This window comes from Heteronotia binoei, unplaced genomic scaffold, assembly GCF_032191835.1.
Source record: "Heteronotia binoei isolate CCM8104 ecotype False Entrance Well unplaced genomic scaffold, APGP_CSIRO_Hbin_v1 ptg000055l___fragment_3, whole genome shotgun sequence".
Lineage (NCBI taxonomy): Eukaryota > Metazoa > Chordata > Lepidosauria > Squamata > Gekkonidae > Heteronotia > Heteronotia binoei.
Genome location: NW_026799985.1, coordinates 192,970 through 216,480, shown reverse-complemented (window position 1 = coordinate 216,480; position 23,511 = coordinate 192,970). Strand labels below are relative to the sequence as shown.

Sequence of the window (23,511 nt, the reverse complement as noted above, 5' to 3'; positions counted from 1 at the left end):
TATACCAGGAGGGGTGGTCCCAAAAATTCATGAGTCCCAGACCATTAAAGGCCTTAAAGATTAGCACCAAAACCTGGAATCTGATCTGGTATTCAGAGCCAGTGCCCCTCATACAGCACCAGTTGAATATGCAACATTCACATGTGACCTACACTGTCACATTCTGGACCAGTTGGGAGTTTCCAGGTCATTCTCTAGAGTAGCACTGCATAGAGTGAGTTACGAAGTTTAGTCTGGAGGGACCATTGTGTGGATTACTGTGGCTAGGTCAGGGCAAGACAAGTAGGAGCCAGTTATCTGACAATATAAGAGCTTGAAGGCACTCAATGAAATTAATGAGCAGAACAAATAAAAGGAAGTATTTCTTCACCCAAAAAGTAATTGATACCACTGATACCAGCGCCCAAAGTCAAGAGCTTGGGGGTGCTACTGGAGCCCACGTTGGCCATGGAGGCCCAGATAGCAGCCACTGCGAGATCTGCCTTTTTCCACCTTAGGCGGGCACGACAGTTGGTCCCCTTCCTAGAACACGGCGATTTAGCAACAGTGATTCATGCGACAGTCACCTCGAGATTAGACTACTGTAATGCCCTCTGCATGGGGCTGCCCATGTCTCGAACTCGGAAGCTGCAGCTGGTGCAGAATGCAGCAGCCAAGCTATTACTGGGCCTCCCTAGTCGGGACCATATACAGCCGGGGCTGGGGAGACTGCACTGGCTGCCGATAGTATTCCGGATTCGCTACAAGGTGCTGGTTATCACCTTTAAAGCCCTATATGGCCGAGGACCTGCCTACCTTAGGGACTGTCTCTCCCCATATATTCCTCAGAGGGTACTTAGATCTGGATCGCACAACCTATTAGTAATCCCCGGGCCAAGGGAGGTGAGATTGAAGGCTACTAGAGAAAGAGCCTTCTCTATTGAGGCCCCCCACTGGTGGAACCAACTCCCAGACGATGTTAGAGCCTTGCGGGACCTTGCCCAGTTCCTCAAGGCCCACAAAACAACATTATTTCGAATGGCCTTTAACCAAAGTGTGTAGGTGCCCAACACCACTGAAGAATGGCATGATGTTAGCACCAAACTATTGTTTAAAACTGTACTAATAATTTTAAATTGTAACCTATTTTAACTTCTTAATTGATTTGTGATTGTGATTGTTTTACTGTTGATATTATGATGTTGTTAGCCACCCTGAGCTTGCTTCGGTGGGGAGGGCGGGATATAAATGTGAAAAATAAATAAATAAATAAATAAATAAATAAATAAATAAATAATAAATAAAATAATTAACACGTGAAATTCACTGCCACAGGAAGTGGTGGTGGCTACAAGCACAGACAGCACAGGTCCATCAGAGCACAGGTCCATCAGTGGCTATTAGCCAAAATGTATAAGATGGAACACTATGTCTGGGGCAGTGATGCTCGGTATTCTTGGTGCTTGGGGGGCAACAGTGGAAGGGTTCTGGGGTTTTGGCCCAGATGGTGGACCTCCTGATGGTACCTGGTTTTGGCCATTTTATGACAGAGTGTTGAACTGCATGAGCCATTGGCCTTATTCAACATGGCTTCTCTTATGTTCACACCATGCAACTTCATCCAGTTTGCAGAGCCAATTTAACTTCTTCTCAATAGAAGGCAATATGGTCCTCAACAGCATATACTTGCAAATCCTCTAAAATACAATTAATATCATACAAAGTGCTTACCTGATGGTATCTGACACCCCCTTTACTACATAAAGTCAATAAAAGTATTTCCCCCAATTGTTGGAAAAACTGTAGAAATTATGGATCATTGATGCATTGTTGGTGGTCATATAAAATAGTTTTTAAAATCTGGTACCAAATATATGTCATATATTGCTCATCACTAATGATAAGATCACTCCTGAATTGATTTTTTTTTAATTTGTGGCAAAATCCAGAAATACCTAAGATACGACAAGAGTTAATAATAATCTTGATTGCAGTTGCAAAAGTTCTGTTGGCCTTTCATTGCAAGAAGAACTCTGTTCCTTCAATCGCTGAATGGTATGTAAAATCTGGAAATGCTTCACTATGGACAAGATAGCTGATCATATCTTTACTACTGAATCTACCTCAGCGAATTTTAATTCTAATTTATTGGACAAATGTCTTCACTTCATAAATTACTCAGCAGAGTACCATTCTTTTAACTCAGGGGTGTCAAATTCATTTGTTATGAAGGCTAGATCTGACATAAATGAGACCTTGTCAGGCCAGGCCGTGTGTGTCATAAAATGTAATACAAGGTAGCACATATATAAACTTTATGAAGGGCACGGACAATCACAATTACATATTTTTCCTTAAAATAAAACATGTTTAAAACATTATCACGCTTGCAATATTTCGCTTATTTAACAGTTTCTGATAACTGATACCTCTTGCTCTGAATTATTGCATCAAAATCTGGAGACAAAGTCTATGCTGTAGCAATCTTGAGTATGCTGTTCAGGTGTTGCTCAGGTATGTATCTGTAAGTTGCAAACCTACTTTTGATTTATTGTCATTCATTATAGAAATCTCATGGTCAAGGCTTTGAGCCTAAAACCCAAGGGAAAACATGAAATGGCCGGGCATTGTGAGCTTTTGTACATAAGTTGTTTCATGTGCAGGAAATAAAACAGATGCTTTGCTCTGTAGCTCCTGTGCAATTGAGCAAGCCTGGCAAAGCACCCTGTGATGCAGAAGGAAGCAAAGGAGAGAGAAGAAAGCAAATGATAGTTGCTTGCGGGCCTGATAGCAGCCCTCTGGAGGTCTGATCCAGTCCTTGGGCCACACGTTTGATATCCCTGTTTTAAATATGATATGACAAACAAATGGGATAATGAGATTTTGGCTTATCTTTAAATTTATTTAAAATATGTATTAGTAATTATAAAATTGATTATTGTTATTTGATAGTTCTCCTATGTATATATTAATGAATATATTTATATATTGTAGTGAATATATTTTGAACATTCAAATATGTAGGACCTGACACTTCACAAATGTAAAAGTACTGTTATTTAAAATAATTTTCTTATAATACAAGTCAGAAATTAAAAAATAATCAAAATATCTAGTATTGTATTCTGAAAATTCAAATTAGTATGAAGAAATTAAATGGTGACTGTTTCAATGCAAATGAATGTGAACTCCTCAAAATAATCCTACTTATCAAAAATGCTTCCAACAACTAGGAAAATACTGGGTCTAAATAAGAAACAACCAGGTAGTAGAGGAAAACCTTTAATCTGAATTTTACTATAACTGTTTCTTTTCTTCAAGCTGGATTTTAAAACAAGCATGATCTTATTTTGACAATGGGCATCTAAAACCACTCACCAGAGCCTCTGACAGGACACATCTCTGGAATGGATCCAAGTGCCCAACATCGCCCAGATTCACAGCAACACTGCAGTTTGGTAAACCTCCCTGGAAGTTCTTGAGCACAGCGGCCATTCACCAAGCTAGAGAAACACGTTCCTGCTCGTTGATCTGGATATTGATAATGAGAAAAATTAGCAATGGGTTGTTTGGATTGGACATTTAAAAGTTTTTCCAAATCTAAGGATGGCATTTAAAGAAATCGTGTGAAAAGATGTAAAATAACTCAGTATATAAAAAGACACTTGTGGTGGTGTGTACTATATTTTTTGGCTATTAGGGATGTTCATTTTTTTCATTTTGGTTTGTTTTTAGAAATGTACTGATTTTTGTTTCATTTGTTGCTGCATTAATTGTTGGTTTTTGTTTTTCTGTGGGTTTCAATGATCAGTACATTTTAACTGATAACACACTTCAGTGATATCTTATCTGCTTTCCATCTAATGGGAATAAAAAGGGATTCTCCTTTCAGGCAGGTGGCGGAAAGAGCTTTACAAGCAATTTAAATTCTCATTTGCAGAGTGGGCAAAACCACACATCTGACATCTCCTTAAGGTAGACACCATCACGGAGTAGGCTCAGGATGGCATTTGGACTCTAAAACAGGAAAGGCAGATTTACACATTGAGCAAACAGGATTATATTTGGCACCTCAAGAAAACAGACAGTGCCAGGGCTTTTTTAGTAGAAAAGGCCCAGCAGGAACTCATTTGCATATTAGGCCACACCCTCTGACACCAAGCCAGCCGGAACTGCGTTCCTGTGTGTTCCTGCTCAAAAAAAGCCCTGGACAGTGCTACAGAGGGAGCAAAGAGAGATGCTTGGCATGTCATGAAAGTAAGTTTTATATTGAATTTTGGGAGTCATTCTTAGAGATGCCAGCAAGACTGCATCTATGCCTGCCATGTCCTCTTTCTGAACTGAGAGGGACAGCACCTGTGCCTTGATCTTAGGCACAATTCTGTTTTTTTTATCATTCAACGGAAAACTGGAATAATAGCATTTGGTGTAAATTTCATAAAGTATGTGTAAAATAACAGCATAAACAATTAAAGAGAAACTGAAGAAATGTATGCATGCTCAGAGTAAGTGATAAAGACTTCTCAACACTATGCAGAGAGATAGAGCAAATATAGTTTGTCTACAGGAGACACATCTAAAGAATACAAATGGAAAATTACTGTCTTCAAATTGGTTTAACCAGAGTTATTTGGCGGCAGGGACATCAAAATCTAGGGGAGTGGCAATTATGTTTTCAAAATCGGTTTCGTTTTAGTGTCAAAAAATAAAAGCAGACCCTAGAGGCCATTATATTTTTGTTAGAGGAGAATTGGATGGCCAGCCACTAACGATAGCATCTTTATATGCCCCAAATGTTAATCAGAAAGACTTTATTAGAACAACACTTCAACTACTAACTGAATTCCAGGTAGGAGAAACTGTAGTTGGTGCAGATCTAAATTACATAAGCGATCCCAAACTAGACAAGACGCACAAACCAGGGGAAAAGGTAGCAAAATCAACAGGTTTATCGAATATATTAGATTAATTTAATCTGGTGGATATTTGGCATTCACTAAATCCGGGAGTAAAACAATACACCTATTATTCTACAGTACACCAAATTCACACAAGAATTTACTATCTCCTAGTAAGTAAAAAGTTAGCCAATCAGATGCAAGAAGCAGATATAGGCCCACGGGTGGTCTCGGACCATTCATGGGTCACAGGGATACTTTCTACTCAAAATGAGGATACCCAAGGATACCATTGGAAATTAAACAAACTATTATTACAGGACGAATCGATATGTAAAAAAATAACAGCAGCAATACAAGAGTACTTTAAATTTAACACTACTAAAGATGTATCACAGGAAACGTTGTGGGATGCTTTTAAAGCTGTCATAAGAGGGCAGTTAATTGCAATGGCATCCACATATAAAAGGGAAAGGCAATCATTACTACTAGAAATCACAAGTAGAATTAAACATCTAGAACTACAATATGCTAAAAAGGGAGGGAAAAGACTGTTAAGAACATTAGAACAGGAACGTAAAAAGCTAGATTTGTTAGAAACCTCCCAAATACAAAAAAACCTAATGATACTTAGTCAAAAATATTTCACTAAAACGCCAAAATCAATAAAGTTGCTTAAGCAAAGGACTACACAAAGAAAGGTATCCCACCTTATCCATAACTTGCGAAATCAGCAAGGGTCCCTGGTTACTAAATCTAGTGAAATAATTCAAATATTTCAGAATTTCTACCAACAGCTCTATAAGTCAGAGAATCCAGACCGCAATAAAATTAAAGAATATATCACTTCTATAAATTATAATATAAAAATATCTTCTGAACATATATCCTACCTGGAACAGGAAATAACACAAGTCGAATTAACCGATACCCTAAAACACATTAAAAACAACAAAGCCCCAGGTAGGGATGGTATTCCCATTGAATTTTATAAGACATTTGAACCTGCATTAATAGCCCCCTTGGTGCAGACCTGTAACTCAGTTATGCTCAAGGGTGTTATGCCTACCACATGGTCAGAAGCCAGAATTACGGTAATTCCCAAACCTGGAAAAGACAAACAAAACCCTGCATCTTTTAGACCGATATCTGTTTTAAATAATGATTTCAAGATCTTCTCTGCTTTAATGGCCAACAGACTGAACAAAATCATTGCAAATTATATACATAGTGACCAGTCGTGGTTCATTCCCACAAGAACTCTAACAGACAATATTGCAAATTATATACAAATTATATACAAATCATTGCAAATTATATACATAGTGACCAGTCGGGGTTCATTCCCACAAGAACTCTAACAGACAACATCCGAAAAACATTAGATTTAATTTTTTTTGGAAAGCAAAAAAAGGTGGAATCAGTTCTTTTGGTCATTGATGCAGAGAAGGCCTTTGATAGGGTGGAGGTCCCTTATTTACTTACTTTATTACAGCATATGGGCTTTGGCCCAAAATTTCTAGCCTCCATTGAAGCACTATATGCTAATCCAAAAGCACAAATTTATGTGAATAATAATAGATCAAAGGATTTTGATTTACATAGGGGTACAAGGCAAGGGTGCCCATTGTCACCCATTTTATTTGCTCTTTCTATAGAACCATTGGCTTTTGCTGTACGGAATGAGGCATCAATAAGAGGTATCCTAATAGGAAAAGAGGAATATAAATTAAGTTTGTTTGCAGACGATGCAGTATTTTATCTTACTAATCCACTTCAATCGATTACTTCATTACTTCACCATATACAAAAATTTAGCATGGTATCGGGTTTTAATATCAACTATACAAAATCTGAACTTTACCCTATTTGTCTGTCCCCAATTTCTAAATCAGAATTATTAAATGCCTTCCCTTTCAAATGGGTCCAAAAATCTATTCGACATCTGGGTATACAAATACCATTGAATCTACAGGACCTTCACACAGTTAACTATAAAGTACTAGATAGCACTATTAAGACACACTTAGAACAATGGAATAAACTTAATTTAACCTTGTTAGAAAAAAGTGATATGATTAAAACTTTTGTTTTGCCTAAATATTTATTTTTATTTTATAATTTACCTTGTGATATTTCACCCAAAGAATTTAGAGATAGACAAAATCTCATTTCTAAATTCTTATGGTCGCATAAAAGACCAAGATTTCAGTTTAAGTTAATGACGAGGCCAACAAAACAGGGGGGTTTAAGTTTGCCAAATTTGGAGGCCTACTACTTAGCTGCAAATTTAAAAAATATATTGTGGTACGCAGTGAAAGACTGCGACAAAGACTGGGTAAAAATTGAGGCATCCTATGTACTAGGGGACCACTTATGGGAAGCTATCTGGAACACACCAAAAGATAGACGCTTTATTGCTGATGATAATCCATATTTATCCCTGACTTTGAAAATCTGGGATAAACATAAAAAAAACTCTAATACCATCCATCTCACCGATGGCAAGCTTCTTAGGACAAGCATGGTTTAAACCAGGCCGTGAAACTAGGGACTTTAGAGTCTGGAGAGATGCTGGTATATACCAATTTCAAGACATCATCAAGAATAAACAAATGCTGACAAAAACACAATTGGAAGCTCAGTATAAAATATTAATCCCATGGTTCCAATATCAACAGCTACACTTTATTTTACATAACCCCAGAATTGTGGAAATAATCGATAGGCCATTAACAATTTTTGAAAACTTGTTGAGAAAGAACCCAAAACAAGCTAAAACTCTAACATCAACTATTTATAACTTGCTTAATGTTAAGGATTGGTCTGGAACCACAAGTCAGCAGAAGGCATGGGAGAAAGACTGTGGTACATTATTTACTTTAGAACAATGGCAGACTATTTGGGAATCCCCACTTTATACCACATACTCATTCAATTTAAAACTCCAAAACTATAAACTTTTTTCAAGGTGGTATTTGACACCTAAAAAGCTTTTTTTAGCACATATAAAGCCTACTCCTGAATGCTGGAAGAACTGTAAGCAGGAAGGGTCATTTCTGCATTGTTGGTGGCTGTGCCCGGAAATCAATAAATTTTGGGGGGAAATTAAACCCATAGTAGACAACATCATAGAGGGAGACATTCCCTTTACACCAGAATCCTTTCTTTTAAATTACTGGCCTAATATAAAACTTTCTCAGTTGAAGAAAGAATTAGCAACTCTTTTGTTGATGGCAGCAAAGCTCTTGATTGCCCAATATTGGAAACGAGATGTGTCCCCTAACAAACAGCAATGGTTGACCAAAGTGTGGGAAGTAGCAGCTCTAGATAAATTAGCTATACAAATAAGAGTATTAGACATACAACAGAAGAACAATAACTTTATTGAGAAATGGTTTCCTTTCTTTAATTATATAAATTTAGAAGAAGATTTTGAAAAATATATTCCAAAAAAGTATATTAATTTTTCATATTATTGGAGATTCTTTTAAATTACAAATTATAGGTTATTGAATGATAATGTACTATAAACATGGGTGAAATGTGTAACAGTGGAAAATGAAAAAAGGGTTTAGAGGCGCTCTACTTAACATGAATGATAATTATGCCATGACTATAATGTACGTATATCATTGTAAGTATTTGTTGTTGAGTGTGTATTTTGATTGTTGGTTTTGGTTAAAAAATTAATAAAAAAATTAAAGTTAAAAAATACTAACTAGTCTTCATGTACATCTTATATCTAATAGTGAAGGGGAGCATCTGCAGATACTTAAATCCACAAATCCAGAAGGAAGATTTTTCTACAAACTTGGAGGACCCCCAGGTTTGCAGAGAAATCTGAGAATTTCAAAAATGGAGGGGGTTAAATTCCCCCCAAACACAGAAATGCTGTTCCTATCAGCTGGCCTCACCTCTATCCTCACAGTGAATGCAGCAGATGAAGGGCAGGCTGTGCCTGACAGCTGGAGGAGGAGTTGGAGTAGAAGCTGTCACCACCGCTTAAGCTAAGCAGGTGGAGGCTGTAAGCAGAAGGAAGAGAAAGGGAGAAAGAGCCAGGGGCTGAAATAGCAGCAACACTCCTGGTGGGCAGGTGGGTGTGCAGGGAAGGAGGACTGGGAACTGCTGTCCTACCCACCCACCCCTGCATACTAAGCTGCACAGGCAGGAAAGTGGGAGGCAGCAAGTAGGTGGCCCAGTGAGTGAGGGAAAGGAAGGAAGGAAGGAAGGAAGGAAGGAAGGAAGGAAGGAAGGAAGGAAGGAAGGAAGGAAGGAAGGAAGGAAGGAAGGAAGGAAGGAAGGAAGGAAGGAAGGAAGGAAGGAAGGAAGGAAGGAAGACAGGCCTCAGAGGTCAGAAAAAGGAAGATAAATTAATGACTGTGTTTCTTGGGGGGGAGACAAGGAAACAAAGAGACATTGGAATCACTGGAAATTCTGCGGTTTAACCATACAGTTTCTGGAGATTCCTAAAGCTACCCTACATCATTTCCAGGTTTTCCCTGGAAGTGACATAGTGGTATAAGCAATGTTGCACCCTTCTCCATGTCCCTGGCCCAGCCCTCCCATTTATTTCCAGGTGCAGTCTGGCAACCTTATCAGGGACTCAGAGCAAGCATACTGCTTTGATCTGTAATAGTCTTACTGTGAATGTAACCTGACACAACGTTTCTTATATTAATTACTCAGAATGGTTTAGTGCTGTTTTCTCAGTGGGCACTAATTGTTCCTGATTATTCTCTGATATGTCTATGGGAGCTTGGAGGAAGTGAGTCTTCCTACTTCTCCCAGGAACATATATGAAGCTGCCTTATTCTGAATCAGACTGTTGGTCCATCAGGTCAGTATTGTCTACTCAGATTGGCAGGAGCTCTCCAGGTTTTTCACACCTATTTGGCTATTTGTCCATAGATATCAAACAGGAGATGATGTATGTGAAGAAAGAAATTGACTTGGGATGCAATTGTTTTGTAAACTAGTTTTTTATTTTAAGTATATTATTACTGAACTTTAATTGTGCTATTATTTTCTCAGAACAGCAGCTTTAAAGGGGGGTGGAAGTATATTTAAAAATAAAATGCTTATTTCCTGCAGATGCCTCAAAATGTTGCTTCAAACTAGGTTTAAAAATAACCATTAATGCATGAATTATATCCCAATCCCTCTTAAATGTCATTTCTTTCAAGCTCTCTACCTAGTTCTTTTTAGGCACCAATGGTTTGAAAGTGACGAACTTAACATGATTAATTTCCTTTTAATCAGCAAAAATAGTGGTTGCTGCTTCTTCCAGCACATAGCTGCCTCTAAACAGTTTGGGCCTTTGATAAAGCTACAGACAGCCATTTTGATCCATTACCATAACAAAGGCACAGACCGCCAATATTCATGCAATGATATTACAGTTCAAAATGGAATATCTTGAATGAATGGCCGAGAAAACACATTTCATGAGTGCCAGCTATGGTGTCGTGGTTGAGAGTGGCAGATTCCAATCTGGAGAACCAGGTTTGATTCCCCACTCCTCCATGTGCAGACTTTGGGTCAGTCACAGTTCTCTCAGAGCTCTCTCGGCCTCTACTACATCACAGATTGTCTGTTGTGGGGAGGGGAAGGGAAGGGAAGGAGATTGTAAACCTCTCTGAGACTCCTTCAGGTAGTGAAGAGCGGGATATAAAACCAACTCAACTAAAGGAATGCATTTTAATTAAAGAAAAAAAACCCAGAAATCTGAAAACCCACATGGCTAAAATATCATACTAGTAAAGAGATCCATCTAATACTAGCTCTGGATCCAGACTTTTGGGAAAATAACTCAAGGGAAGTAAAAGCAAGGTTCCTTGAATACTAAGGAATCCCAAAGCAAGCAAATTTCATGGGTTTATTTGTGGCTATAATTATCCATATACTAGAGACTAGGCAATAGACATCCTGAACCTTAAGCATATTTGGTATTGACAACGCATAGGCCTATACACCCACATTCACCCCATCTTTTGCTGTTACCAACTTTACCAATTACAAGGCCTCCACTGCTGTTCTCTGTTTCCCCAATCCTTTCTCCAGCTCCATTTGCTATCTTTCCATTCCCCAACACACACCCTTTCCCCCCCCCCCCCAACACACATTCTTTTGCCAGTTACTGATTACCCTCTCTATTTTCTCTCATTTCCTAGTAATTTCCTTACACCTGGCTCAAACTTTCCTTCCCCTAGCACTCTCCCTTCATATCCAATTCTCCCTTGCAAAGTTCTTCACACCTCTTGATATGTTTTCTTCTTCTCATTCTCTTACCAAACTGCCCATTTGATTTTTCTTCTTCCTAGCACCTTGCTGCACTGCCATTTCTGCCCCCCTCATTCATTTTTCCTCTGCCTGCATTTCCTCCTTCCAACTTCTTACACTGCTTAGTGACCACACTAAGTGGGCCATGCTTGACAGAGGAGAAGGAGGAGAAGAGGGAGAGATTGGGTTTATACTTGGAGTCTCAGAGCGGCTTATAATCTCCTTTCCCTTCCCCTCCCCAAACAGATACCCTGTGAGGTAGGTGGGCTGAGAGACCTCTCCAAGAACTGCTCTTGAGCAGAACAGTTCTGAGAGAATTATGACTGACCCAAGGTCACTCCAGCAGCTGCATGTGGGGGAAGTGGGGAATTAAAACTGGTTTTCCCAGATAAGAGTCTGCAGACTTAACCACTACAGCAAACTGGCTCTGGTATATGATACAATTTGCCAAACCAGCTACATTTTATTTTAGTAATTTGTCAAACATTTTCATTCTCCCTGCTCCTTTTCAGTAGTTTGCCTTAATATGGCTCCCTGTGTCATACCTCCAACCAGTTCCTTATTTATATGCTTTTTAGGACTTCTTTAAGAACTGGTACTCTCCCTTGAACTGTTTAATAAGTAACAAACATTTAACATTTTGGAATTCTTCCATGTTGTGAGTCTTAAGACCTTGAAAATTCTGTTCATTATGTTAAACTGGAAAAATTATTTTTCCCTACACAGCCGAACTCTTCCCACATTAGTAAGTACCATTAAAAGAATTGTCTTCTCTCTTCCCTTATATCAACAATTATCTACATTCCCTCTCAAAATGCAGCTACAGATACATCTTCCCTTTACTTTCCTCAGTTCAGGTGATCCAGCAACCTCAGCATCAGTGATCAGCTGTTCCATGTCCTAGTGAAACTGGACCATACTTTGTAATAAGCTAACTATCTGGAGTAGGGGTGTGCATTTGGTTCGGCCGACCCAAAGAAACCTTTGAATCACGCCTGATTTGGAAGTATATGGTGCCGTATACTTCCGAATCCAATTGGAAGCCATTATACAGGAGCCGTATATGACTCTCTGTATACTTCCGAATCAATATTTGGAAGTATATGGCAGTCCATAGAAAAGGCGGGAAAGGAGCTTCTGCAGCCTCAGGGGAGCTGCTTGCCTCCTTTCCCACCTTTGGAAGCCTTTTCCCACCTCTCCCATAGCCTCCCTGGGATTAGGGAGGGAGGGGGAAAGGAGCCCCAGCAGCCAATCCAAAGCATGCATTTGCAAAATGCATTGCAAATGCATGCTTAGCAGGGCTGTTGTGTAGCTGATGGCTGGGCTAATCCTCCAGCCATCAGCAACATTGTTGTTCTTTTGTTTACTTGGGTATCCAAATAAACAGTGTTCTCTGGCCAATCACAGAGCAGTGATATTTTTTGAAACTGCTCTGTGTAGGGCCAGAGAACCTTTTTAAGGAGTCTGCCTGGCTGGACTCCATTCCATTGCTGCTGTGTTGGTGTTGGTGAGAGAGAGAGATTGTGCTGCACTGGCCCTTGGCCTCAACTGCTGCTGCTCTCTCAGCCTTGCCTGACCTGCCTGGAGAAAAGAAGACATCTAAAGGTAAGACAGTCTTGGGATTCTTGTTTTTATTTCAGTTAGTAAAAGGACTTTTTAAGACTCAGAGTCCCTTTACTTATCCAGATTTGGGTGGGTGGGTACTGGGTAGTTTATTTGGGGTTAGGGGGTTCTGCTGGGGGTGAGGGCCTGGGGTGGGGGTGGGGGTTGCCAATTTGCTTATATCTTACTTTAGTGAGAGGACATTTAAAAGCGCAGTGTCCTTTTACTTTTCCTGATATGGGTGGCTTGGATTTCTTGGGGTTAGGGGGAAGGTTTTTTGGGGGGGAGGGGTTGGTAAAGTTCCTGTATTGTTAAAAGTCAAGTTTTTTACTGCTTTAAAAGGATTCTGTGTTTGATTTGTTGCTGCTGTGTTGTGCTGCTGTTGTTCCTTTTCTCTTCTGGTTCTTGTGGGGAGGCTGTTTGGTTTAATTTTCATTGTTAAAAAGGTCACTTTTTTAACAGTTGAGTTTGTTGGCCTTTTCTCAGTGATTTGGATCTGTTGCTGTTGGTTTTGCATCGTGTCCTGTTGTCCCTTTTCCTGGTTCTGGTTTTTTTTTTTGGGGGGGGGAGTGTTGTTGACTGATTTGGCCTGAGGTTTTTTATTGTTGAAAAGGTCACTTTTTTAACAGTTGAGTTTCTTGGCCTTTTCTCACTGATCTGTTTGGATCTGTTGCTGTTGGTTTTGCATCGTGTCCTGTTGTCCCCTTTCCTGGTTCTGTTTTTTTTTTTTGGGGGGGGGGTTAAAAGTTAAGTTTCTTTCTGTCACTTTTTTTTTAATTACCTCTGGTTGGTGTGGGGGTTGGTGTGTGGGCTGTGTGGGATGGGTCACTTTCATGTTTCTATAGTTATTTTTGGGGTCTGAGGGTGCTTCGGTTTGGCTAGGGCCACTAAATAGGCTGCCCCACTAATAAGGGTGTTTTTAGGGATTGTGTTTTTTGAAATTTTTTTTAAAAAAAATTAATTCAGTTTAGGGCTTTATGTTCTTTCAAAATTCAACTAGGCCAGATAGGGGCAATTTAAAAAGATTTTAGGTTTCTCATAAAAGGCAGTGTGACTACTAGGCCACATCAGGTTCCCTTTTAAAGAGACTAGGGTTGCAGTGCATCTTGCTTTCAGCCACTGAAAGCCAGTGCATCTTTAGATTTCCATATGGTAAACCACAGCTTCTCTCTAGTTATAGGGGACACCTGATTTCTAGTTTGCAAGGAAATCAGATTTGTCCCAGGATCGAGTTAGGAGAAGTTTAACTAGGAGGATATAACAAGGATTGCCTTCATCTCAAGGTAGCCTTTTAAAAACTGTAGCCAGGTAGAGGCAGGATCACCTAGTCTCCTAAACTTTACCAGACTACTACTACCCCAACCCAAAGAAGCACAGGTTAGGGACCAAAAAAACAAACAAGTTTTGGTGGGAGGGTTTTTAAAAAGAAGTCAGGGCACCTGTTGGTTCAGGGTACAGTGTAGAGAGTTAGGTTTGTAAAAAACCGCACTCTCAGTTCAGGTTGTGTGAGACTGGCCAAGGGTGACATGAGTGACAGGCAGCAGAAGAGGGACCCTGGGGGCAAGGCCAAGGAGAAGACTAGAGGGGTGGAGGGGAGGGGGAGGACCCAGTTTTTCCCCCACCTGTCACTCCACAGCTGCCTTCCAGCACTCCAATCTCTGCCTGGAGTGTGATGAAGAAGAAGGCCCGCCTTGGGGCTTTCATCGAGGCTGCTGCTGGGGCACCCTCAGCAGAGGTGACATTAGGTGCTGGCACTGAGCAGGGGTCTGCTGCTCGGTAAGTCCTCCAGCTGATGTCGCTCGGCCTCAGCAGCTGGAAGAGGGGCAGCAAGAGCAGCCCTCCTTGGAGATGAGCTTTGGGGACAGTTTTCTGTCTAAATTGATCACCCCAAGGAGGGTGCAGAGTGTTGTGCAGGAGCTGGAGGAGAAGCTGGTTGAGGAGGACCAGCCCCCTTCTTCAGTTCCTTTGGGCACCAGCAGTCCTTCAGGGGATGGCCAGGAGGGGAGGCCGCATGGGGTGAAGGGGGAAGAAATGGAGACACACGAGGTGCCCCATCTCCGCCCACTTCCCCCGGCAGCCAGTCCCTCCTGCCACCCGGAGACACGATGTGTCTGCCCCGAGCACCTCACAGGAGGTGGCTCCGGACACCCATGCTGCCAATCAGCTTGGGCATCCGTACACCTCCGAAGTCTGGAACCATTTCTGACTTATGGAGGATCCATGCTATGTGCAGTGCCAGTTGTGCAGGGCCCGGATCAGTCATGGGCGGGACCCTGCCCACCTGACTCTGGGGGGGATGTGGAACCACCTGCGGAAGCACCACCAGGCGGTGCTTCTTAAGGGGGAGAAGCAGGCTGGTGCTGGGGTGGCCAAGCAGCCAACACCACCCAGCCAGGAGGTATGTCCCATCGCGACTACCTCCACAGCTCTCCAGGAGAGTTCCGTGACAAGGCAGGAATGCCAGCCATCTCTGCCTGAGATGTTTGGTGGGGGTGGCACCTGTGTGCCAAGAGGGGGCATCAGGTACAGCAGGAGGGTGATCACCTGGAACCTTGCCAAGTAAGTCACCCATGGGCTTACATTTTCAGTGGTTGAGAATCCTGGGGTGCTAGGGTTGCTCGAGTACCTGGCGCCCTGGTACAAAGTTCCTGCTAAAACCACCATTGTGCCATCTGTTTTCAGGGTGACCAGATCTGAGGTGAAGGAGCATTTGTTCCATGCTGCCAGGGAGACTGTTTATTTCACCTCAGATATCTGGAGCTCCCAACATGCGTTCCAGGGGTATCTCTTCCTGACTGTGCTTTGGTGGCAATCCAGTGAGCTGTAGGGTGGGGGTGGCAGTAGCGGCACGTAGGGTCAGGGCCGCCAGGCCGGCTATTGCTGGGCCTTGCTGCACGCTGAAGCAGTCGATACGCCGCACATGGTGGACACTCTCAGAGCCATCCTCTCATGGCAATTAGAGGGCTGGGTAGGCAATGGGGATGTTTCCATGGGCTTCGTGGTGACTGACGGTGGCTCCAACATCAAGGGGCTGTCCAGCATCGGGGCCTAAAACGCCATCCTTGCATGGCCCACCTTCTCCACCTCGTGGTTAACGACGCATTGGGCCAGACGAAAAGCCAGGATCGTCGGTATCTAGCTGCAACCCATGAGTACCAACTTCTGCTCCAGAAGTGTCGGCACATCATGGGTCACTTCTCACGCAGCAATACGGACTTGTATCTGCTGCGTGAGAAACAGACACTGACAGGCGTGCCAGGGCACCTCCTGATCAATGACATCAGCACACGCTGGAACTCCACCTGTGCCATGCTGGAGTGCATGGTGGAGCAGAGAGCAGCCCTGGATGCCTTTGTCTCTGAGACGAGGGTCTTTTGGGATGAGAATTGTCTCACCCAAGAGGATTGGGTGGTCATTTCTCAGACTGTGGAGGTTCTTGGGCCCTTCAAGACCTACAAAGAAATGCTCTCATCTGACACGGCGAGCATCGCACTGGTCATCCCCGTGGTCCACATGGCCCGTGCGGACCTGGCCTCGTTTCTAGTGCCAACTCAAGGCCGTTCTTCCAGCGGTCCACATCCTGGTTGTGAGGCTGCAGGAAGGGCTTGAGGCCCACTTTCAGACTTTCACCCAGGACAAGCTCTACATGATGGCAACCATGTTAGACCCGCGCCTTAATGGCACGATTGCTGAGTGGACCAATGAGCTTGATCGCTGGCGAGACGTGCTCTCCCAGAAGGTCGAGCGCTGCCGATTCAGGGGGGCAGCTTATCTGCCACTTCCACTGCTGTTCATCCCCAACCTCCCTGGCTAGGCAGTGTTTCCCACCAGACTCACGCCAAGAAGAGTGCTGGTAGGCTTCTGAGAGCGGAGACGGGTGCTGCGATGGTGAGGGACTATCTTTCAGAGCCCAACGAGTCACAGGAAACATTTCCTTTGGACTACTGCGTCACAAAGGAGGGGGTCTGGCCGGCCCTCTCCTCCGTGGTCAAGGCATTCCTCTCATGCCCACCGATGAGCATGCAGAGCGAGCGCCTCTTTTCGCATATGGGTGACATTGTCTGCCCACATTGCACTCGCCTGCAACCCTGGACAGTTGAGCAGTTGGTCTTCCTGAAGGTCAATTTGCCTCTGTTCGGCTCCGCGAATGTAGACTTTGAAAGTGAATGAAGTGAGCACGTACTTGTGCCTATAAACCTATGAAATCTTGAAATAAATAAGCAGCCTGCAAGCCATGCATAGGAAGAACTCAGACCTCCTGGTGTCAATGGTGACTAGAGTTTCCTTTAATCAGCTTTGGCTGGTGAGTGTGACCCTTCCTGGATAGAAAAGATCTTACCACTATGGTGAATACCTTGGTAATATCTAGAGATTACTGCAATGTGCTCTGGGGCTGCCCTTAAAGATTATTCATAAACTAGTTAGTATAGAATGCGATGACTAGTGGGGACTGAAGTGGGGACCATATCACTCCAGTCTTGTTCCACTTACACTGGTTTTGAATTTTGAAAGCCACTTTGGTGTAGTGGTTAAGAGTGGCAGGACTCTAATCTGGAGAATTGGGTCTGATTCCCCACCTCTCCACATGAAGCCAGCTGGATGACCTTGGATCAGTCACAGCTCTCAGAGCTCTCTCAGCACACCAATAAGTCTCAGCACACTAGTGGTACATAACGTTAAAGAGTTAGAACTTTGGCTGCCAATCTTCTGATCTCCTTGCTATACACCACACACTACCATATGTTAATTGTTATTATTGGCTTCCAATTTGCTTCCAGGCTCAATTCAAGGTGCTGTTATTGATCTTTAAATCCATGTACAGCTTGGGACCAACATTCCTTAAGGATCACTTTCTCCCATATGAACCTATCAAATCATTATGGTCATCTTCAGAAGCTCTGCTTTGGTTGCCCCTGCCGCTTGAGGCTAGATGAGTGGTGACCTGAAAAGGGGTCTTTTCTATCATGGCATCAAAACTATGGAACTCTTTTCCCAAGGAGATTCATATGCCTTCCTTTATTGGCATCTTTTGCCAGCAGGAAAAGACTTTTCATTTTGTCTGGAAAAGTTTTTGGCCTTCATTCTTGTGTTGTTTGCTTATGTGTTTTTAACAGCTTTTTATATTATCAGTTTTATGTTTTAACTTTATTTCAACTTTAGTTGAAATGATTGATGTTCATCACCTTGTGCACCCTAATCGGATGAAAAGGTGGGATTAAAATATTAAAATAAACTGAACAGACCCCACAAAATCATGAGCAAATCTTAAATCCTTTGTAACATGGGAGAGAGGCCATGGCTCAGTGGTACTTGGCATGCAGAAGATCCCAGGTTCAATCCCTGGCACCTCCAGTTAAAAAGGACTAGGCAGTACATGATGTGAAAGTTTTTTGCCTGAGACCCTAAAGGGCTGCTGCCAGTCTGAGTAGACAGTACTGACCTTGATGGACTAAGGGTCTGATTCATTACAGGGCAGATTCAAACCACTGGGTAGAGCTGGTTTCCTTTTCATCACTAGGACACAATGAAACTTTATAGTAAATCCAAATTTTCTTTTGTCATCCACTGAACCACAGCCCCACCCTTAATAAAAGGAAGAATTAAAAAATTTCAACTGAGTACCAAATATTATAAAATATTAACCCCAAACATTTGACATAATAGGAGTTAACCCATTTGACTGCCTTTTTCACTGGGACTCATTTCTCACTAGTGTTGCTCTGCCCCAGGCTTCTGTTTCCCCTGGCACAAACAATCAATTTCCCACCATGGGCACATTTTGATGTGGGTCTCCTTCCAGTTCCCCACATGGTTTTGTGATGCTATCTTTTAAGGATTGTGATACCACATGGGGAATTGGAAGGAGCCCCACATCAAAATGCGCCCACAGAACAACTGGTGGGAAATTGATTGCTTGAGCCAGGGAAAAACAGAAGCCTGGGAGCAGAGCAGTGCTAGTGAGAAATTGGTCTGGGTATTATAAGTCATTTTAGTCAAATTAAATTTAAAAAATTCTCTTAAAAAGTCTAGATTTGTATTCAGTTTTCAAATACTACCTTTGTTGTTTTAATCAATAATCAAAACCAGACAAACCACAAATATGGAATAAAAATCAGAATTAATGACTTTAACAGAGGTATATACTAGTATGATCTAGCTTTTCATGTCTGTTTACAATTTTTTGAAAATCAAGATATCTCCTAGAATATACATGAAGAAACTTGCACAAAATATTTTGAGGTGGATGGAAACACATTTACAAATTCTGATCCAAGCTGCATTACCACAGGAAAATTACAGAAGGGCATTAGTGTTGTGAGACAGGAAAAGATTAGCAAATTAATAGACTATAGACCAGATGTAAAATGCTAGGTAGGCAAAGATTAAGGATTATGGAAATGGCTAGCATCTAGCTTTAAGAATTTCAGAACTGTCTGTTACACTTACCAATGCAGTGTGAACCATCTGTAGATGTTACAAAGCCACGAGGACAGAGGCAAAAATAACTTCCAACAGTATTAGAGCATTCGCCAGCATCACAAATTCCTGGAATAAGGCTGCACTCATTAATATCTGGAGATAGGAGATGAAGAACATAGTTGCATAATTTTTATTTCAAATATTACTTAATATATGTATTTCAAATACTATGAATATTAGGATCCATTATGTTCACATCACAGAAGTAAAGTCTGCTAAGTGCTGGACTAATACATCTTAGTTCTTGTATTTCTTTTTCCTCTAATACTTTCTTCAGAGAAAGGGCAGAACGCTGTGACAGTAGAAAAAAACATCTTTTCTTGTTTCCTCTCTCTAAAACAGAGGGCAAAGAAGAGATGCAAAGAGTCAGGGTTGGAGCCTATAGATCTGCACCTTTTAGTTACAACCCACACTATGAAATGCCTAGTAGGGCTGCCAGTCCTAGGTCCCAGCGGGGGATTCTTCCACTTTTGGGGGCTTCAATTCCCACCCCAAACAGGGGCATCCCACCTACCACTGGAATGCCCCCAAATCCCACCACCATGACAGCGAGGAGACCTGGCAACCCCAAACAGGCAACTGGATATTGCCATTCCTAAATCACATTATTTTCTCATTATTAGATGAAACAGGCAATATACAACATAGAAGAAAGGCTTGTTGATATTTTCTAAACCCAGTTAATTTTCATCTGATAACTATCATTAAAATCCAGAACTGAGAGATGAATTGGGCCTTCCCTCTCTTCGGGCATGTGCGCACAAAGCCCTTTTTAATTACTGGCACAAACTGAAGAGAACCCCAGTGGGTCACCCTTCAAGCATTTGTTTTCTCTTTAAGCCTAAAAGATCCTAGGTGGCAATCCAATTATAACAAATTTCTTCAAATATAATTTGCCAGAAGTTGCTCGAGGAGCCTCTCAGGCTGACTTTAGTGGTAGAGCACAAATATACACACACGATGCTGCCACAGATAGGAAAGTTATACTAGAAACCAAATTTTCATCCTGGTACAAATCAATTAAGGAGCCCTGTGGCGTAGAATGGTAAACTGCAGTACTGCAGTCCAAGGTCTGCTCACAATCTGAGTTTGATCCTGACGGAAGCTGGGTTCAGATAGCCAGCTCAAGGTTGAATCAGCCTTCCATCCTTCCAAGGTTGGTAAAATGAGAACCCAGCTTGCTGGGGGTAAAGTGTAGATGCCTGGGGAAGGCAATGGCAAACCATCCCATAAAAAGTCTGCCATGAAAATGTCATGATAAGATGTCACCCCATGGGTCGGTAACAACTTGGTGCTAGCACAGGGTACTCCCTTTACCTTTACTTTTTTACAAATCAATTAAATCGGATCATCTTAGGGCACAATATCTGGCCATTATTTCCTTTTTAAAATTACACTCAGCATTCACATCCATTCATTTTTCAAATAATGCAAATGGCTATGCTTGAGGTTTGTTACACCCAAATGTCAGTCACTGAGTGCCTCTGCAACATGTGGAGGCTCAGATCCCAAAGACCTGTGTCATTATTTGTTGGCCTTTCCACTTTACTAAGGCCCAAGAAAAAAAAAAATTAGGTCAATTTGGGCCTTAGCACTGCAACAGAAAAAGTTACATTTTTACTTGCCGATGTGGAGCCAGAGGTTTCATACAAGGTTGCTCTTTTTGCCTAGCAGCAGGGGTAGAATTCTAGCAGGAGCTCCTTTGCATATTAGGCCACACACCCCTGATGTACCCAATCCTCCAAGAGCTTACAAGGTTCTTTTTAGTAAGCTCTAGGAGGACTGGCTACATAAGGGGTGTGTGGCCTAATATGCAAAGGAGCTCCTACTAGAATTCTATCCCTGCCTGGTAGCAAAGAAAATCCAAGCGAAGCTAATCCACAATCAGATCAGGAGGCTCATTCTCTGTGTTCTGCATGTAGTTTGTTCATGCTTCCTGCAAAAGGAAGGGATGGGGAAAAGATAAGCAGCTCTACAGCCAACCTGATCTCAGGTAGAGATCCTTGGCCTCCTCAATGAGGAGATGGAGCCTGGTCACACCTGCTGCGGTGCTTGTAGCTAGGCTCCTTCCCTAGCATAATGCCTTCCTCACTGCTCACCCACAGCCTTCCCGCCTTCCTCGCTTGCCTGCCACCTTCCTTGATTGCCCACAAGGGGGGGCAGCGGGCAGTAGACTGCCTCAGGCGCTGGGCGCCGTTAGGCCAGCCCTGCCAATCTCCATGTGAGGACAGGGGATCCCCCAGTTTGGAGGCCTTCTCAATGCTTCAGGGACACCAGAAAGTGGGGGGATGTCTGCTGGGCACACCATTATTCCCTGTGGAGACCAATTCCCATAGGGTATAATGGAGAATCCACAGTTGTATTCTCTGGGGGCTGTTTTTTGAGGTAGATGCACCAAATTTTCAGCACTACATTTGGTGCCTCTCCTCAAAACACAATCCAAATTTCAAAACGATTGGACCAGAGGGACCAATTCTATGAGCCCCAAAAGAAGGTGCCCCTATCCATTATTTCCAATGGAGGGAAGACATTTAAAAGGTGTGTGGTCCCTTAAATTTAATGGCCAGAACTCCCTTTGGAGTTCAATTTTGCTTGTCACAACCTTGCTTCTAGCTCCACCCCCAATGTCTGTTGGCTCCACCCCCAAAATCTCCTGGTTCCACCCCCAAAGTCCCCAGGTATTTCTTGAATTGGGCTTAGCGACCCTAAGTGTTGTCCTTGTGGTGCTGGCTGTGGAAAAGCCTTGGATTACTGTGAAGGCAAAGCCTTGGTTGGACTTTGGACTCCTACACTGGACCCTTGCCTGGACTAGATACTGGTTTGATTTGCTTTATTAATAATAGGTATCTCTTCTGTGGTGTTTCACCATGTAAATTTTTTGCCTGTGTTTTAATGTAGGGTTTTATATATGCGGTGCCATGGTATAAAATTCAGGCCTCTAGAGTAAGAAAGAGAGGAGTTGGATGAGTGATTGCAGTGTGTTATAACTGGAAGGCAGTCTAGGGGGCAGAGCTGACTGGTTTGTAGAGAGGATTTGTATAAGAGTGAGGACACAACTGAGTGGGGAAAAGAGGCTGAGTGAAGTGCTGTGGAGAGTGAGAGAAATCTGTGTTCTTTGAGGAGGTTATTAGCCTAAGTGGCAAGTGAGGAAAATAAGCCTTTGTGGCTAGGTCTATTTAAGGAATTTAGAGAAAGGAGAACTATCCGAAAACATTATGCTTATGAACCATACTGAAACCATCATGAGGTTATACTTCTAAATAAACATAGGGCGTTTTCGCACTGACCTTCTAGTGGCGCGACCACCCTCTTCACACCGGAGGATCTGCCCGGATTTCGCACAAGAAGTGCCGGCGCACCCAAAAGAGCCGGCGACTTCCGTCGCAAAACCCGCTCAAACGTTTTCCTGCTTCTTGGCGGTTTCCGTTTGAGCGGGTTTTGCGACGGAAGTCGTCGGCTCTTTTGGGTGCGCCGGCGCTTCTTGTGCGAAATCCGGGCAGATCCTCCGGTGTGAAGAGGGTGGTCGCGCCACTAGAAGGTCAGTGCGAAAACGCCCATAGAGTTCTTTTGTAATACACTGTTCTTATTTTACCTGTTCACTTATTGTGTGTGTTTTGAGGGTACATTAAGTTGAAAATGGTTGCACCAGAAATCGTTTTCTCCCATATGAAAATTATAACCTTGCCCCTTCTGAAATTATGTACACAATAAAAATAATTTTCATGTGCACACTCCTAAATCATACAACTGCATCGTTTCTGATATCTATCTTCTAACAAAGTTACAATTTTATAGTGACTTCTGGAACATGAAAAAACTCTTCAATCTATCACTATTTTAAAAATGACAGCTTTCAGGTTTTGTAACATACTTGGAGGTGAGCCCAAGTTTAAATGGTATTCATTTTGATCAGGCTTAGGCCAAGTTTCCATAAACCTTGAACTAACATGTTTTCCATTTCAAAGCTATGTGAAACTCTGGAGTTTTCATGTCTCAGTCTATAGCCAGATAATTTCCCCTCAGCTTCCTTTTAAGATGAAAACGAAGAGTTAGGGTTGCCAAGTCCAATTCAAGAAATATCTGGGGACTTTGGGGGTGGAGCCAGGAGACTTTGGGGGTGGAGCCAGGAACAAGGGTGTGACAAGCATAATTGAACTCCAAGGGAGTTCTGGCCATCACATTTAAAGGGACAGCACACCTTTTTAAATGCCTTTCTTCCATAGGAAATAATGAAGGATAGGGACACCATCTTTTGGGGCTCATAGAATTG

General features: G+C 42.3%; 1 protein-coding gene across 1 annotated transcript in view; it reads right to left on the bottom strand.

The window, feature by feature from the left end:
* Positions 1-23,511, bottom strand: part of FBN2 (fibrillin 2) — a 363,281-nt gene that overhangs the window by 218,051 nt on the left and 121,719 nt on the right. Inside the window, exons 8-9 of the mRNA XM_060263402.1 lie at positions 19,209-19,334; positions 3,358-3,510 (exon numbers count right to left, since the gene is read on the bottom strand). Of these exons, the coding sequence (XP_060119385.1) occupies positions 3,358-3,510; positions 19,209-19,334 (279 nt within the window). The remainder of the gene's footprint in view (positions 1-3,357; positions 3,511-19,208; positions 19,335-23,511) is intronic.